Source organism: Phocoena sinus, chromosome 15 (genome assembly GCF_008692025.1).
Source record: "Phocoena sinus isolate mPhoSin1 chromosome 15, mPhoSin1.pri, whole genome shotgun sequence".
Taxonomy (NCBI): domain Eukaryota; kingdom Metazoa; phylum Chordata; class Mammalia; order Artiodactyla; family Phocoenidae; genus Phocoena; species Phocoena sinus.
Genome location: NC_045777.1, coordinates 25,821,429 through 25,839,935, shown reverse-complemented (window position 1 = coordinate 25,839,935; position 18,507 = coordinate 25,821,429). Strand labels below are relative to the sequence as shown.

Sequence of the window (18,507 nt, the reverse complement as noted above, 5' to 3'; positions counted from 1 at the left end):
CAGGGTTCTGTGAGGATGTGTAGCCCCCAGCATGTGACTGTCACGCAATTAGGATTCAGAAACCAGGACACCCCTGCCCTGGAACTGAGGGGTGCCCCAGATATAGGGAAATCAGAGACAGTTTGACTCTTTTTTGACATTTTGGGAGCAAGAGCCCTCCAACTGGAGAAGAATAATTGGACCAGGGATGGAAAAGGCCTGGATATGAGATTGAGGTCCCTTCCTGGGCTCCACCGGCTGCCTCTCCCAGTGTTTCCAAATGTGATCTTCAGGCCACCTCAGAGCGTGGGTCCCCAGTCTCAGTCCCACACGTGAAACCATGAAGTCTTGAGTAACATCCCCATCTCAAGTTTTCCTCTGTTTAACTTGTCAGTCAAACGGCTTAACTGTCCCACCTACTAATGTGATTGGCAATTATTTACTTTGGAGAGTAATTATTACTTTGGTGTCTTACTTTGAAAGACACCACCAGATTGCAGAATTCTGAGTTATCTCGAAACCCATCATTCAACTGCTCGTTTCCGGATTCCCACACTATAAAAGAGGCTGCCTCTTCAGCAGTAGCCAGCAGGGAAGAGGAGACCAAGACATCTGCTGGGACGTCTGAGAAGCCAGGTGAGATCTGCCCATTCCGTCCCCCGCCCCTCCACTGCCTGAGTGTGGAGGACTCAACCCAAAGCCTGGCTCAGGAAACGTGTTAGCTATTGCTATTCACTCCCTGGTGTGCAGGGGCAGGGGCAGGTGGTGGATGGGTTCCTCACTTGTATTCGTGCCACAGTGGACCTGTCATTCTTTCCACAGATACTGAGTGAGAAGATGTTTCAAACTGGGCGCCTTGTTGTCTTCTGTGGGCTGCTGGCCCAGACCATGGTCCTGCTGGAAGCCCTGACCTTGCCCCTGGACCAGACACTGCCCTTGCCTATGACTCCACCCCTGGCCTTGAGTCCCACAGATCTTGCTGGAAGCTTGACAAGTGGTAAGTGAGAGTCTGTGATAACCTCCTTCAGGGGTGTGTGTGTATGTCTGTGTTTGTGTGTGTGTGTGTGTGTGTGTGTGTGTGTGTGTGTGTGTGGTTGGTTGGGAAGAGAGATAAAAGGGGGCAAGGACTGAGGACCCATAATTGTCAGATCTGACCCCCAAGGGCCCCATACCCATTTCCAGCTCTCAGCAATGGCCTGCTCTCCGAGGATCTATTGGACATTCTGGAAAACCTTCCGCTCTTGGACATTCTGAAGACTGGAGGGAACTCTCCCAGTCGCCTGCGGGGGGGCCTGCTTGGGAAAGTGCCCTTACTGACTCCTCTCCTGAACAACATCGTTGAGTGAGTAGCCCTAAAATAGGGCCTTGGACCCCACCGGAGAACCCCTGTTGGAGATCTAACAGCCCCAGGCAGTGGCCCTGAAGGGGGGTGGGGAGTGATCTGAACATGAGGCCAGGACTCAGGCTGAAACCTTCCTCACAGTCTGGCAGGGAACACCAGCCCTCTTGAACTAGCAATTGCCCCCAGTCCTAAAGCGCGTCCTGAGTCCCCAGCATCATCTATAATCCTCACCATAGTCCTCTGAGGTCAATTTAATAATCCCTAGTTTACAGATGGAAAAACTGAGGCACAGAAAGGTGTCTGTGATCACACCACAGGAGTGATGCAGAGTGAGGGTTCTAACTCTAACTGACTTAAGTCCAAAGCCAAGGTCTTTTCCACTATATTATAGTAATTTTGTTCTCCTCACCTGTGAAATCCCTTAGAACACTGTGGCCTTTGATGTAAGCAAGAAAGTGTAAGCTACTCTCCTCAGTGACATCATTATGTGATGTCCATGGAACAATCCAGGAGCCACCTGAGAGCTGTCTAAGCAAGGAGCAATAGTAGAAAGTTTGATGCCAGTGAGCTGGCAAAGCCTAGATCCTTCATAGGACTGGGTCAGAGCTATTCCCATGATTCCTACCCACCCAGGTGCTTGCCCCTGACTAGAAGACAGATAGATAGGCTTGAGTTTGATTTTTATATTCACCGTGTACTTGCTGGGTGACCTGGGGCAAGGCACTCAGTCTCTGGGCTTGGTTTCTTCATCTGTAAAACGAAGATTATGGTACCCACAGAGAAAAACTGTTGGGAGGACTGAAAAGATGTAGATCACCTGGCTCAGTGGCTGGCTCAGAGAAGAGACTTACTTCCACCCTCTCCCATTCTCCCCGACTTCCTGCTTCTCCATCTCCATGATAAACATTGTTGATTGACCTGCCATTGAAGAACTTGGCAGGATGAGTGATTCCTACCATAAATGTTTGTGAAGGACTTACTCCAATTGCCCAGACTCCAATAGCCACTTACCCATCCATCCATCTATTTGTCCATCCTCCCTCCATCTAACCACTTACTTTTCCATGCATCCACCCACATATCCATCCACCCCCCTGCTCATCAGTCTACAAAGTCAACCAATATAGAGTGGGCCCTTTCTTTGTAAGGCTCTGAGCTGGCATACAGGATGAAAATATAACCCAGACACAGTCTCTATCCTGGAATACCTTATAGACTTGAGATGAGGAGAGGGCCATGTGTGTGTCTGGATCTGACCCAGGGCAGAGTTTGGGAAAAATTGATGTGAGACTCGAAACCCATGTGGCTTTTGCTGCAAGACTCCCCTCCTATCTCCTCCATCCCATCTCATGGGTAGCTCCCACTCTGGGATGGGTAAGGTGGAGTTAGGTGTGGTTTCTAGATTTAGAACTAGAGGAGTTAATGTTTCTCCCCGCAATGTTGCTCCCTGGGCAGTTTGAAGACCACTGATCCCCAGCTGCTGGAACCTGTCCTCCTGAAGAGGCCTGATGGCCATCGTCCCTATGTCACCATCCCTCTGGCCATGGTCCTCCATGTGAAAATGTGAGTGTGTCCCAAGGGGGAATGGGAGGATGGCTCACCAGAGGAGACCCTGATGATCTTGGGTAGTCAAAAAGAAAAAAGGTGTTGGAGTCTGTCTAACAGACCTGAGCCTCCAACTTCAGCTCATTTGCTGCCATGCTGAGTGACCTTGAGTCACTTGGGAAACTCATTTAACCTCTGTGAGCCTTGGTTTCCTCTGCTGGGAAATGCGATGAGTACAGCTGTGGGCAAGATGGCTGGCATTTCTGTCAAGGAGAAAAGCCTCCTCTGCCTTGGGATGTGGTGAGACCAGCTGCAACAGAGTGTCTTCTCTGCAGGCCCTTGGTTGGAAGTCCATTGAAGCTGGCTGTGAAGCTAAACATCACTTCAGAACTCTTAGCTGTGAAAGATGAACAGGAGAAGTTCTACCTCGTCCATTGCAACTGCACTTTCTCCCCTGGCAGCCTGCAAATCTCCCTGCTTGATGGGTGAGGCCAGAGGGGTGGCTACTCCTGTCCAGAAACAATAGGATGGGATGATGGATGGATGGTTGGGAAGATAGAACAATGGGAGAATGGATGAGTGGGAGGGTGGAAGGGTGAGAAGATGGATAGGCGGATGGATGCATGGATGCATGGAAGGACGGATGAATAGGTAAATGGTCACTTATCCCTTCTTAGGCCAGGCTGACCAATTCTGTACTGGATTAGGCAACAAGAAATCTGAGTTCAAGCCCCATCTACCTGAGGGGTGTGGCAAGAGATGGAGGGCTTCCTGTGTGAACTTGAACAGTGCTTCCCCAACCTGAGTCTCAGCTTTCTCAGATAACTGCAGTATGGAGTTACTCTGGCATTACTGACAGAATCCTCTAAAATAATAGATGTGACATGCTTTGTGCCAGTAAAGGGTAAAATAGCTATGGAGCCTACCTGGGTTACTATTTCAGTTACTGCTGCGAGGGAGATGGAGGCAGGGATAATATACAGGAGTCGTCCCCATCATGGCTCACGTTTACTGAACACACGTGTTGTACATCACACGTATCATCTCATCGAGTCCTCATGACAACTAAATACTAAGCACTGTTCATTCACCTACGGATTCTGCAAAGCCTTATTGAGCACCTGCTGTGTCCTGGAACTGTGGGTTTATTCTACACGTACCTGGCATGTGCGCTGCTGTGCAGTGTGGCACTCCCTTTGGATGTGCCCCTTGTTTTGGATCGTGTGGGTGTGGATGCACGAGGCCAGGTTCCATTACTCGGTGCTGAGTCTGCAGTGGGCACATACAAGTGCTTCTCCATACCAGCCTCAGGCCCCTGCACTGCCCGTGGCTTTTCTCTTTCAGATTGGGCGCCCTCCCCAGTGAAGGCCTTATTGACAACATCACTGGGATCTTGAATAATGTCCTTCCTGGGCAGGTGCAGGGCAAGGTAAGTGAGTACAAGAGGGGGCTCCTGACCTTTGGCTCTTAGAGCTTCTCAGGCTAAAAGAAGCCCCTGGGGTGAGCTTTTCTGAGCCTCTCAGTTTAATAAGTAAATTCCATCCATCAGTCTATCTGTCCATTGATCCATCTGTCCACGTTTCTTCCTTTCATCCTTCAAAATGTATTGATTGGTTTCTGCTCTGGGCCAGGCCCTGTGTGTGTCCACACTACAGCTGAAACAGATGGGCTTCTGCCCCAAGAAGCTCCCAGGCCACCCCCACTATGGCTGCAGACCAGGCCCACCCAGCCTATGCTTCAATGCCTCCTATAACCAGAAACTCACCCTCCCAGGGTAGTCCACCCTGTTCAGAAGCAAGTGCCAGATCACAGAGCGAACAACAGTTCACTGCGTAATTGGGCACCTCACCCATGCCTTCAGTTCCTCCTTCCACCCAGTGTGGATGTGTGAACATTCATCCGTGGGACTGTTTCGAATCAGACGCTCTCAGATACAGAAAAATGATGGACGATCTCCCCAGAGAATGCGTACTGGGGATGCTGTTGCTGCCAGGCGCTCCCTAAGGTGCCACTTTGCCTAACTCTCCTCTCTGCCCCTGGGTCAGGTGTGCCCTCTGGTCAGTGAGGCTCTCGATCACTTGGACGCCACTCTAGTACATTCCACTGGCAGTAAGTACCTGCTTCCAAGCCCTCTCTCCCCACTGCAGGAGCAGGGATTTCCCCCAGGGAGCTCTGTCCCTGCACACGTGGGACAGCTAGGTCCCTCCAGCCTCAACTCTCCCCATTTCAGATTTCTTCTTTGCCTTGAATTATCCAGCTCATGTCGAGGCATAGACTATATCTCCCCACGTCAGCCCTGACACTGAGAACAGCTGGGCTGGTTGGTGGAGGCGGTACAGTCCCGTCCAAGCCCTGCCTGAGCGTGGTTGGATCTCAGAGTTCCCATTCCCTAGTCCCAGGCCTCCAGAGGACTGTGGGGGTCCCTGGGCTCCTTCACTCTGGTCTGTGGTTATTGTTTCTTCATTTTCCAGACGCACTGATGTACGGGCTGGAATCAAAGTCTCAGCCTTCCAGGAAGGGACCTGGCCTGTGCTGAGCTCAGTGAGTATTGCAACCCACTCTGCAGGATTTGGGAGCTGGCTGTTCTTCTCCTGGTGGGGGCAGCAGGGGGCTTGGGACAGTGACATCCAAAGAGAGAGACAAACAGCCACATAGGCATACACCAAGATGCACAGAGAAGTCCACAGAAATGCTGACAGAGGTGGAGAGACACAGGCGGCACCGCAACACAGCTACAAAGAGAAACACACATGGTCGTGGATACGTGCACACACACACACACACACACAAATGCCTGAACACACATGTGGTCACTCAGACAGACACACAGAGGCACACACTCTCATGTCAGCACACGCACACATGTACACACACATGCAAACGCGCCACGCACTAATGGACACACAGACACACACTCACTCAAGCACATGCACAAGGAGCCCCCTGACCCCGGGCCTCAGGGTCAAGATCACCCCAGCCTTAGGGTCTCAGCCTCCTCCCCACCCTCTGGAGGGGGGGGTTGAGGATGGGCCAATACCAGCAAGGCTCAGGGACTTCGAGTCTCCATTCCGGCTGGGGTCTTGTCCCAACAGAACCATTTCCTGCTGCTCGATCCACGCCCTGCCCAGCACCTGAGGTCTCACAGAAGGCTGGCCCGTGTCCTGGACCATGACATGGCCATGTTTGGAAACCAGAGCAGCCTCCTCTCCAAGGAAACTTCTTCCCCTTCTTTCCCACCAAGCATATGTCGAACATTCCATGTTCGTCACCAAATAAAACTGTCCTTTCTCTGCACAAGGCGCCTTGTCATCCTTCACCATCGCTGGAGGGCTCATAGCTGGGAAAGTGCCCTGGCCTGAGTGGTTGGAGCTGTAGAACAGGGTTTGGACCTTACATTGGAAATCTTAATGGTCTTAGGCAGGACGGGAAGATGTTCAGATGGGTGTGGATTTCAGAGAGACTGCTCTGGGGTTCCTAGGATGGGTGGACAGGGTGTTGGGTAGATGTAACATTCCAGGCAAAAGTGATGATACACAAGATACCACGCAAGAAGTGAAAATGGTAGCTTAGAGAGATGTTCAGGAGGTGGACCTGGAAGGGTGGAGGTGAGGGAGCAGGTGAGGCTCCCGTCCGTGTCTCAGGTGGGGAATCCCAAAGGTAACTGGAAATATGGGAGGACGAGTTGATTTCAGCAGGAATATTATGCCTTTTAGCTGTGGCCCTGCTATGTGAAAGTGCCTGGGGGACCTCGAGGGAGACATCCAGGAGGCTGATAGATACACGTCCTCTACCACCTCTCTTTTGCCTACTTGCACCCAGTCATACTGGCCTCTTCTCTGCTCTCTCAGCAAGAGGATGATGAAGATGACAAGGAGGAAGTATAGGAGGAAGGACAAACTGGTCCAGAATGTTCATTGCTGAAAGGCTTGGGAAAGATAAGCACAGAGAAGGGTCATTTGAGTTGCATACAAAAAGATTATTGATGCCCTGGGTGAGAGTCATATTTTTAGAGGAAGAAACCTGATTTTAAGGAACTGAGAAGAAAGGGATGTAAGGAAGTTGAGACTGTGAATACAGGTTAGATTTATGAAAAATTGGATGCAAGAAGGAAGAAGAAGGGCTACCCAGGCTGGGGGACATTGTCCCCTCAAATAAAAAATAAATATGCGGGCTTCCCTGGTGGCGAAGTGGTTGAGAATCTACCTGCCAATGCAGGGGACACAGGTTCGATCCCTGGTCTGGGAAGATCCCACATGCCGCGGAGCAGCTGGGCCCGTGAGCCACAACTACTGAGCCTGCGCGTCTGGAGCCTGTGCTCCGCAACAAGAGAGGCCGGGATAGTGAGAGGCCTGCGCACCGCGATGAAGAGTGGCCCCTGCTTGGCGCAACTAGAGAGAGCCCTCGTACAGAAACGAAGACCCAACACAGTCAAAAATAAAAATAAATAAATAAATAAAATTAATTTTTTAAAAAGTCACTGTTTCATTTTAAATAAATAATAAATAAATATGCTTTCACTGTTTGAGGTCCTTAGAGGATCAGCCCCACCCTTTCACTCCACAGCTGAGGCCTTGAGTTATACGTGAATGACTTGCACAAGGTCACAGAGTAACAAAAAGGCAAATCAAGGACGGAAACATCATAGACATCGAGAGACCCCACTGACCCTGTGAGAATGAACAGATTCAGGCTGGTGTTCCTCAGCTCCTGCCAAACACCTGCCATCGTGTCCGGACCCACCACCATCTCCACTTGCCATTGCCACCAACCAACATGGCGTCAGGGGACGACAGTCCCGTGGTTCAGAACTGCAAGAAGGCTTACTGTAGGAAACCAGCATGCGTCTTCTGGTGAGGATTTAAGAGGGGAAACATCTTCCACACTCACAGAAGTAGAAGATCTTTGAGCTCAGGATGAGTAGTTAAATTCTGTAAGCAGCTGAATGATTGCTATGACCGTGAAAGACCTGAAATACAGAAAGGACCTTCCAGACTGGAAACCAGCAATTAGGATCTGACTTGCCGAGAACCCAGGCATTAACTACCTTCATGTCCTCTCTGGGCAAGCATTAGGTCAGGACTGAGAGTGCCCCAGGGCTGAGGCCCCAAGAATCAAGGTGGATAAAGACGGGCACATACACATACCTGGGACTCTCAACACTGGTCCTGCTGCCCTCTGACCATGGCTCCAAACTGCATTCCTGCCTGGACACACACCCACCGTCCATCTCTGGATACTATTTTCTTCCTACTGCTCCCTGGACTTCTTCCTATAGCCCACTGATGGGTCCTCCCCTCCTCTAACAATTTCAATTCCTAATTAACTGGTCTAAGATTCCCCTGGATACAAGTGACCTGGTTAATCAGAACACATTTATGACTTATAATAGGACATTTTCACATTTTAAAAGCTCTTCAGAAGGATGTCAGTGGCAATGGCAGATTAAAGACCTCCAAAAATTCTCTCCTACATAAAAGCAATCAGAAAACCGGCAAAAATTGTTTCAGAACTCTGGAAATTAACCAAAGGCTTGCAGCAATCCGGGGCTGGGATTGGGGGTGTGTTTATTCAATAAAAAATGGCTGAATCTTGGCCAGAACAGCAAGCCTTGTGACATTTTTGGTTTGTTTTGTTTTGTTTTGCGTTTCGCGGGCCTCCCACTGCTGCGGCCTCTCCCATTGCGGAGCACAGGCTCCAGACGCGCAGGCTCAGCGGCCATGGCTCACGGGCCCAGCCGCTCCGCGGCACGCGGGATCCTCCCGGACCGGGGCACGAACCCGCGCTCCCCGCATCGGCAGGCGGACTCTCAACCACTGTGCCACCAGGGAAGCCCAGCTTTCTGACATTTTACTTACACATCTCCCACTTTCCAGCTCCACAGTAGACTTGAAAACCAAAAGCCCATAATCTTGGTGAAAACCATTAGCCTGGCAGCCGCAGAAGGTCGGCAGAAGGGGATTGATTAGAACAACTTCAAAGCCTCATTCCCGGAGAAGTGTCATTGTTCGAGCGATCTGTTAGCTCCCTGGAGGACCCCATTCTCAAGGCTGTCTTTACTTGACCTGACTCAGAGTTCAGCCAGTCAGTATGAATCATCTTTTCCCCAAGGACATTTGTCAAAATGGTAGACAGGCCTTAAGACTGGGTCCCCAGGAGTCTTTAACTCTCAAGCTAGTCCACATTCAAGTCTTTAGGAACTTGTCATAATTACCTTTTAAATGTTCCTGCCAGTCACCGGCTCCAGCAGCCTCTGCTTCAGGGAAGATGACCTTGACTATAATTCTATGTGTTTATCTCTCTCCAGATTTCAGGATGGCTGTTTGCCCTATGACCTCAATTCTCTGATGGATCTAAGCATGGATTTTCAGTTCACTGAGCCCTTTTCTTGTTGTGAGGATGGGAGTGACAACTTCCAAGCTCTGTATGTGTGAGAGCTGAAGTTAGAAGTCTGAGTTTGCCATAGTTTTCACCAGTTAGTTTCGTTTCGCTAGAGGATGGGCCCCCAGTGTCCCCCATACTGCCATCCTGAAAGTGAGACTTCTTTGGAAGTTGTTAGCCATTATTTCTTCAAATTTATTTTCTGCAACCACTCCTTTTCTCCTCTCATTCTGGGACTCTGATGACATGAATGAAGCCTTTTTGTTATAGTCCCTCTGGTCACTGAGGCTCTCTTCATTTCTTTCGCCCTTTTTTTCTTCCTCTTATTCAGATTGGATAACTTCTATTGATTTACCTTCAAGTTAATTGACTATTTCCTCTTTCATCTCCACTGTGTTGCTGAGCCTATCCACTGAATTTTTTATTTCAGTTATTTTTACACTCTAAGATTTCCACTTGGTTCTTCTTTGTAGATTCCATTTCTCTTTTGAGACCTTTATCTTTCCATTCGTTTCAAAAGTGTTAGTCCTTAATTCTTGGAGCATGTTTATAATATCTGCTTTAATGCCATTGTTTGTTAATTTTAATGTCCGGATCATCTCAGAGTTGAAGTCTATGAGTTGTCTGTTCACTTGACAATTTGTCAGACTTTCCTAGTTAATTGTATTTCAAATAATTTTAGGCTGCATACTTTTTAATACTATGTTATGAGACTCTGGGTCTTATTTAAATCCTATGGAGAATATTGGGGCGGGGGTGGGCATTTTAGCCTGCAATTGACCCAGCTAGAATCTAACCCAGTTAAATTCAGTTTCCAGCCTACCTTCTGTGGCGTGTTTTTAATCAAGGGATTTCCTCCATTGTCTTTCTCGCATAAGGGCCCCTCTTCCTAGTCCTTGGATCAGAAAGAGAGGACTTTCCTTGGAGCTCTTTCTCCTCACACCTGTACATAGTTCCATGATTCAGACTGTCTTTGGGTCCAGGCTGAAAGATATAAGTGGGATAAAAACCCAGGAAACTCAACTATGGATCATTCATTCTTTAAGTTATGACTTCCTTCCCCAATCCACCGTTTATGTTTCAGAATTCTCAGAGAGCCACTTCATTCACTATGTCCAAGGGGTTCATTTCATTCAATAGGAAGGACAGTGTGGAGTATGCTTACCCCATTTATTTCAACTCTCCAATCTGCAAAAACAAATGGCTTATGACACATCATGGTGGACTACCAGAAATTTAACCAGGCACTCTCATAGCTGTAGTATCTTTATTAGAACAGTTGAATGCAGCCTCTTGTACTTGGTATGTAGCTATTTATCTGGAAACTGTGTTCTTTTCGACACTTGTCAGATAATGAGTCCAGAAGCAGTTTGCATTCACTTGGGATGGACAATGGCACACATTCAGCCTTGCCCCTGCTCTGAGTCACAAAATAATCAGAGGGGTTCCCTCATGTTCGTGTTCTAGTTACTGTTGCTGTATAACATTCCACCCCCAAATTCAGGAGCTTAAACAACAATACCCATTTAGTGATGTTCCCTGGTTTCTGTGGGTCAGAAATTCAGGAAGGCTCAGGGGGAAGTTCTGGTTCATAGCCTCTCATGTGATTGCAGCTTTGCTTGTAATCGCCTATTTAATCCTCCACACAGCCCTCTGAGCTAGGTACCGTTATTATTGGCCTCCCTTTGCAGAGGCACAGAGAGGTTGAGTAAAATCCCTAAAGTCACCCAGCTGGGTGAGGTGGGGCTGGGGCAGGAGCCAGGCAGCCAGGCCCACAGGAGGGGCATCAGAGGAGCTGTGACTCATTCCCCATCAACTTCCCCATCCCACACCCCACTCTGCCCCCCAACACCAGCCCACAGCTCCCACAGGCATTGCAAGGAGAGGCAGGAAGAATAAGAGCAGACTCATCGAGCCTGACTGTGGGCCGGCCTCTGCTCTAAGCATTCTTTGTAGGTTCATTAAAGTAATTAATCAGTCCTCCCAATAACCCTCGAGGCTTGCATTGTTACTGCCCCATTTCACAGATGCAAAGCCTGAGACACAGAGAGATGGGGTCACTTGCCCAAGGACCCACACCTGTAAGTGTGGAGGTGTCTGGCTCTAGTAGGCTCTATCTTGTCTCTGGATAAATTCACTCACAGTCCTCGCCCTTCGTCCCAGGCTCTGTGAGCCAGCCTTGTCCAGTGGCATTTCCTCTTGTAATTCTACAGAGGCCGCTAAAGACCCCATAGGACACGCATGGCAAATATCAAAGATTTTCAATGAGCTGGAGTTGATGCTCCAGGGGAGTGAAGACTGCAGGTCTCACCACAACCGTGAACACTCTGGACCACAAGGGGGCAGAAGCTGGCTCCATCCAGCTCAGGGTCCTGCCTAGCAGAGGTGTCCTCAGGAGGAAAGGGGGAAGGCGGGTCATCCACAAGGACCAGCCATTCAGGGCCACAATGTCAGCCTTATATGTCAGCCAGTGGAAAGGAGGGAATGTGCTTGAGTTCTTGCCCTTGCACCATGCATCACGTCTCTGTTTGATCATTAATTTCCAGCTTCGACAACTTGACTTGTTTTATCTCTCCCCGTCCTCCCCCACCGCCTAACTCACAAGGGCCTGGGTCTACTGTCTCTCAGACTCTTTCTTCTCTCTCAAATCTTCATCATAAAACTTCAGCAGTTTCTCTGCCACCTGCTTGTATTCTCTTTTCTATTCCCAACTCTCCATTTCATTCTTTTAATAATTACACTCAATGGTAACATCTCAGAATTTGCTCACGTTTTAAAAATTGGAATCTCAATTTTTATGGTATTAGTTAGGACAGAGCAAGGCTGTGCTACAGTAACAAAGGAGCCCTGAAACCTCAGTGGAGTAACACTATAAAGTTTGATTTTTCACTCCACACGCCATTTTGGAGTGATACTGTCTGGAGTGTACAACCTCCTCTGTCACCAAGGCAGGGCAACGAGGGCTGGCAGATGGGCAGGACATTATCAAAAGCTGGGCCAAAAAGCGGCATGCTTCACTTCTTTCACATTCCACTGGCTAGCCATTCTCTTCCCCTGAGCCCCAGCCTCCTCATCTGAAAAGGGGGGATAATCACAGAACCCGTCTGAGAGGGGTTTTGTGGGGATTAAGTCAGGTGATACATATAAAACACAAGAGTCAGGCTCAAGAAACAAGCTATTATTATCATTCATGCCAACTCTTTCCTGGAATAGCATTTCAAGCAAATTATTTGAGCCTCATTTTATCATTGAAAAAAAAAGGGGGGGAGGCGTAATAGTACCACGTTCAGCATTATTTGGAACACAAAATAATGTGTACAAGACCTGGCACGTAGTAAGTGCTTAAGAAATGCTGCTGCCCTGAGTTAGCTTCAAAATCTTTCTAGAAGGAATCATTGGTTCCAGGGCAGAGCAACCGGGATCTAGGAATTGGACACACAAGAGTCAGCATCAAGGTCAGTCAGGGTTCGATCAGCATAGAACCACTAGGAGTAATGTGTATAATAAGGGATTTATTGTAGGGCTCCCTTATCCCTGCAACTCATGGACCTGTAGGAGCAAGCTGAACGGGCTCTGTTAAGTTGTTGCCTTTGCATCTGATGCTGGAGCCTGAAGTCAGCAGGGCAGGCAGAAAGGAAGGGAAGATGGATGTGGAGTGGGGGAAGATCAAAGACAAACTGGAACCTGCTTCTGTGTCTCCCCACCTCCAGGGCTCCAAGTTCAAAGATGCAGGGATGCTGGGGGGAGTTCCTGCTCCTCTGGTGGATGATTTTGAGAGCCCAAGCACTTGATAAGGCAGTGGAGCAGAGCCAGAGACTGAGTGCTGGTCCAGGCCCTGTCCCTACTGGCATGTGACACTTAATGCAAAGTAACCAAGACCAGTCACAATCCCACAGCCCTCTTGAGCATTAACTGTGATGCAGCAGAGCAGACTCACTGCCTGGCATCCTCCTCTTTGGGACTCAGTCTTCTAAGCTGTGAAATGGGAGACTTGCAGCATTTGAGTCCTTGTTTCAGAAGAAAATTCTCTGCCCTGGAAGGGCACCATTTTATTTATGCTGCAGCTAAATACTTCTCCCCTTGTATTAGTTATCTACTGCTGTGTAACAAGTTACCCCACAACTTTGTGGTTCATAAACATTTATTCTATCTATCACAACTTCTGTAGGTCACAAATATAGAAAGAGCTGGGTGATTCTGGCTCAGGGTCTCCCATGTGGTTTCAGTTAAAACGTTTTCCAGGGCTGCATCTTCCAAAGGCTTGACCAGGGCTGGAGAATCTATTTCCAAGATGATTCACACAAGTGGCTTTTGGCTGGAGGCCTCAGTTCCTTGCCACCCAGACCTCTCCATTGGGCTGCTTGAACGTCCTCTCAACATGGCAGCTGGCCTCCCCCAAAGCAAGTGATCCAAGAGAAGGAAAGAGGGAAGCTGCAGAACCTTTTATCACCTTGTCTTAAAAGTCACACATCACCACTTTCTGCCATATTCTCTTCATTAGAAGTGAGTCACTAAATCCACTCCACACCCAAGGGGAGAAGAATTAGTCCTGTCTCTTGAAGGGAGCCTCAAAGAATTTGGACGTGTTTTAAAACCACTATCCCCCTCTCCATTCCAGATATCCCCATGGACAGCCCTCAATGACCAAAGGCTCAGGAGCGTATTTTCCTAAGCAAACAAGGCTTTTCTCCTTAGATAAAATCTTTAGCCTCCCTAGAAGGTGGAAGTCACTGCAATCCAGTGTTTGGATTTTATATTATTGTTGTTTCAACTGTTTGTTTAATAGCAGTTTTTCCTTCCCACCACATTCAAATCAGACAAAAGTAGAAATACTCTGATTGAAGTGGAGATAAAGGGCACAGTTTCAACATTTCTGCCCTTCGTCAGTGTCTTTGCCAGCGGTGATGGTACTTCCCCTGGTATGTGAGATGACTTGAGACAGAGCATGAAATCCCAAAGGAGAAACATTTTTGTTCTCTTATTTATTCTTTTTCCCTTCCTCTGACCACAGGAAGAAGAAAGTCTCAGTTGGGAACTAGTCTGTCTTTACTACGTTGGGTGATGCTGCTACAATCCCTCTTGAGAGAGAGAGAGATCCTCCAATTGTTCTCACCACATTATCCCATAAAACATAACATTTTTCTTTTTCGCTTGTATCTACTTTGTGGTTATCGTCTATCTCTGAAAGTTGATGCTGGGGCTTCTAACTGAAAGTTGTGACGTTTCCTATTACAATAGATTTTCTTTAAAAATAGGGAGACAATTGAAAGGAGAACATTAAGTAAGTAAAAGTAATGGTGGCTGGTTTGGGGCAGAAATCGTGGAGGTGATATATGAATGATTGGAATCTGGAGACCCTGGGGGCCTGTCCTCTAATGGGGGACCCGTCCTCTGATGCCTAGCCAGCCTGGCTGCTGGATACCATGAAGCCACATAAGCCTCCAGGGCCCTAGCCTTGTACCAGCACTCTCACATAGCCTTGTGACCACTACAGGGAGCTGCTGCGTGGCAACCCAGCAGTCATCTTGAAGATTAATATTTATTTGGCAGCCTAACACCTTGTTAAACCCTTTAAATGCAGGATCTTATTTAATCCTCACAGAGATAAGGACTCTAAGACTCAAGGTCATACAGCCTGTGAACAGCGGATTCAGGATTCAGATCCCAGAAGTCCAACTCTAGAGCCCAAGCTCTTTGCCAGGGGCTGCAAACTCACCAACCTCCAGCCAAATCTGGCACACTGTTTTTCCTTTAAATTACTTTAAGTGCTGATTTTTCTCCAATTGTGGACTGATTGTAAATGCATTCACCTATTCCCACACCTCCATCATACCAAATTGTCTTATGCTATTAAATGCTTGGCCCCAAAAGTAGGGTTGCCGGATCTACCAATAAAAACACAGAACAGGGGCTTCCCTGGTGGCGCAGTGGTTGAGAGTCCGCCTGCCGATGCAGGAGACACGGGTTCGTGCCCCGGTCCGGGAAGATCCCACATGCCGCAGAGCCTGCGCGTCCAGAGCCTGTGCTCCGCAACGGGAGAGGACTCAACAGTGAGAGGCCCGCGTACCGCAAAAAAAAAAAAAAAAAAAAAAAAAAACACAGAACACCTAGCTGAGGTTGAATTTCAGATAAACAATGAATATTTTTTGTGTAAGTATGTCCCAGATATTGCATGAAACAAACTTAAAGTTATACATCTTTTATCTGAAATCCAAATTTAACTGGGCTTCCTATATTATTTTCTGGCAACTTTACCCTACTGGCATTTGTATTTATAACTCCTGCCCTGTACTCCATTCCCCCAGAGAGGGGAAAATTTATTGAGCATTTACTCTGTGCTAGTTTTGAGTGGAGCCCAGAGCAATCAAGGGCTCTGCAGCAGCTCCAGGCAGCAGTTCAAGCAACACTGTTGCTTGAGCCACATGATCAGGCCGACCCCATGGTACTAGAAGTATCTATGATGCCATGTAGAGTGTTTAACAAACCCCAATAAGGGAGTCACAGAGAAGACCCCTAGAGCTCTGGAGCAAGGTCATACCATCTTCAGCAGAGAACTGTACACCGCTAGAAAAAACAGCTCCTGACCTGTTACTGGGCCATCAAGTGACCATGAGGCCAGAACTTCCCATCATGCCCTAGGCACTGTTATCCACCAAGTTGTAAGGTCAGGCAGGACCAAGAGCATATCCATCATCAGGTAGAAGTAGTACATCTAGCTTGGCTCAAGGTCTAGCATAAGTAAGCTGCATGAATAGGTGGCCCAGACACCCACCTCCCTTGTCACCTATGTCACCTACTAGTGTTCCCCTACACTTCTCCCTTGGGTCACACCTATGATCATGTGACCAGCTGATGGAGGAGAAAAAAACCTGAGCTTGGTCCATGAAGCGGGTTGGTGTTAGCTGAAAACGGATGCTGTTCAGGGGTGACACTGAAAGACGGGAATGAGAGGGAATCCTCCCAGCAGGCAAAGCTTCAGGCAGCACACCTGGTCATCCACTTTGAGAAAAGAAAGAAACGGCCAGATATTTATAGTCTCGTGGGCTGAGGCAAATGGCTTAATAGTTTAAGCAGAGACCTGGAAGAAATACGAATTTTTAAAATATGTATTTATTTTCTTTATTATTATTATTTTGGCTGCATCCCGTCTTAGTTGCGGCATGCAGGATCTTCGTTGAGGCACGCGGGATCTTTCGTTGTGGCACAGGCACTTCATTGTGGCCTGCAGGTTTTCCTTCTCTAGTTGTGGCACATGGACTCCAGAGCACATGGGCTCTGTAGTTTGCAGCTCGCAGGCTCTCTGCGTGAGCTCAGTAGTTGTGGTGCGCAGGCTTAGTTGCTCCGCGGCATGTGGGATCTTAATTCCCCGACCAGGGATCAAACCCTCGTCCCCTGCATTTGAAGGCAGATTCTTTACCACTGGACCACCAGGGAAGTCTCAAGAAACAAGATTTAGAGATTGGGTATGCCAAAGCAGATTTAGGAACTGCCACTGAAAGTATGTATGACCTGCCACCAACGGGGACTACCACTGACTGCCTGATACGGTACCATCCATTCAGGTGATCAACCAGCCTCTTGGACCAGCAGAAGGGCTGAGGATTAGTGAAACTGAAATGTACAGTATTCTGAGTATCGGTTAAGGCCTCATGATCAACTGCAACACCAGGGACTCTAGTTAGTTTCGGAAATTTCCCATGAATTATGACTGCATCCGTTTGCTAGGGCAGCCATAACAAAATACTATAGACTGGGTGGCTTAAACAACAGATATTTATTTTTTCTCAGTTCTGGAGGCTGGACGTCCAAGATCAACGTGCCAGCAGGACTGGTTTTCTCTGAGGCTCTCTCCTTGGCTCGCAGGTGGCCGCCCTCTTGCTGCCTCTTCACATGGTGGCCCCTCCATGCACCCTCGTTCCTGGTACAATCTCCTCTTCTTTTAAGGATACCAGCCAGCTGGATTAAGGCCCATCCTAATTACCTCTTTAACTTGATCACCTTTTTGAAGGCCCTGTCTCCAAATACAGCTATATTCTGAGGTATTAGGGGTTAGAGCTTCAACATATGAATTTGGGGGGACACAATTCAAGTCCATAACAATGATCACCCAGCATTCCAGAGTAGCTGAGCCTGTATAGGGTGAACTTAATATGAAAAGCAAGTTGACCCAAGCAGTGTAAGCAGTGGACTACAGATACTGGCACTGCCCTGCCCAGACCCCCATAACTGGGCACTAAGCCTCACAGCTCCCCCTTCTCTAGAGAACTGCTTTCAGCTGACAGGAGCCACCCCCCCCTCCATGGGGGACAGCCACCACAGATGATGGACTAATACCAGCAGGGACAAGCCCAGTCCCTGTGCCTGAAAGTGGAACAATGCTGAGGTGTGCTCTTCTGCTCCCTTTCATAGCAGATGATCAGAGCTGCAGGAGGAATAGCTCGAGGTACCATCCAGCACTGAGAAGGGCATGAATTCATGTGCACAAGATGTTCATTATTGGAGACAAGGGGGGAAGTTATGGTACGACACAGCCTGTGAAATCTAACACTAAAATTATATGTGCTGATGTGGGGAAAATCTCCAAGACACGTTAATGAAGGATGGAGGAACAAGGTGCAAAATACAATGCAGTTTGATCCTTCTGTGACTGTTGTAATGGATAAGTGCTTTCTGGAAGGACAGACAGGAAGTGTCTACAGAGATTAAAACTCCAGGGAGTAGAGTGGGCTGGGATGAGGAAGTTGTACATCTGTGCGTCACTCAATATCCTTTTGTACTTGTGAAATTTTTACCCTATACGTGTATGACTTCCCCCAACATTTTACTATAAACATATTCATACGTACAGGAAATTTGAAATAATTACATAGTAAGCACCCATATACCTACACCGAGATTCTATAATGAACAGTTTGCTATGCTTACCCTATCTCATATCTGCCAATCTATCCATCCTTCCATCCATCCACCTTATATTTTTATGCATTTCAAAATACATTGCAGATAGCAGTTCATTTATCTTTAAACACTGCGAGATACCTTCATTAAACTAATGTTCAGTAGTTGTTTATGTTTTTTAAGTTTAAGGTAAAACTTATATAGAATGAAATGCACAAATCTTTAAGGGTATCTATGTGTCATTTTTATACCCGATTTTCTTAACCTTTCTTTAAGTGTGCTGGCACTGGCATCCATTGCTCCACTTTCAGCCAGCACTGACTGAGCCCCTACTGTGTGCCATGAAGTGTGGCGATGTGCTGGGG

General features: G+C 47.9%; 1 protein-coding gene across 1 annotated transcript; it reads left to right on the top strand.

Moving 5' to 3' along the window:
• The first annotated feature begins 816 nt into the window (after positions 1-816).
• BPIFA1 (BPI fold containing family A member 1) lies at positions 817-6,011 on the top strand. Its single transcript, XM_032606536.1, has 8 exons — positions 817-976; positions 1,162-1,321; positions 2,777-2,884; positions 3,202-3,351; positions 4,211-4,295; positions 4,912-4,975; positions 5,338-5,407; positions 5,959-6,011. The coding sequence occupies exons 1-7, from the start codon at positions 817-819 to the stop codon at positions 5,400-5,402; spliced, it is 792 nt and encodes a 263-aa protein (XP_032462427.1). The 3' UTR covers positions 5,403-5,407; positions 5,959-6,011.
• Positions 6,012-18,507: the final 12,496 nt, after the last annotated feature.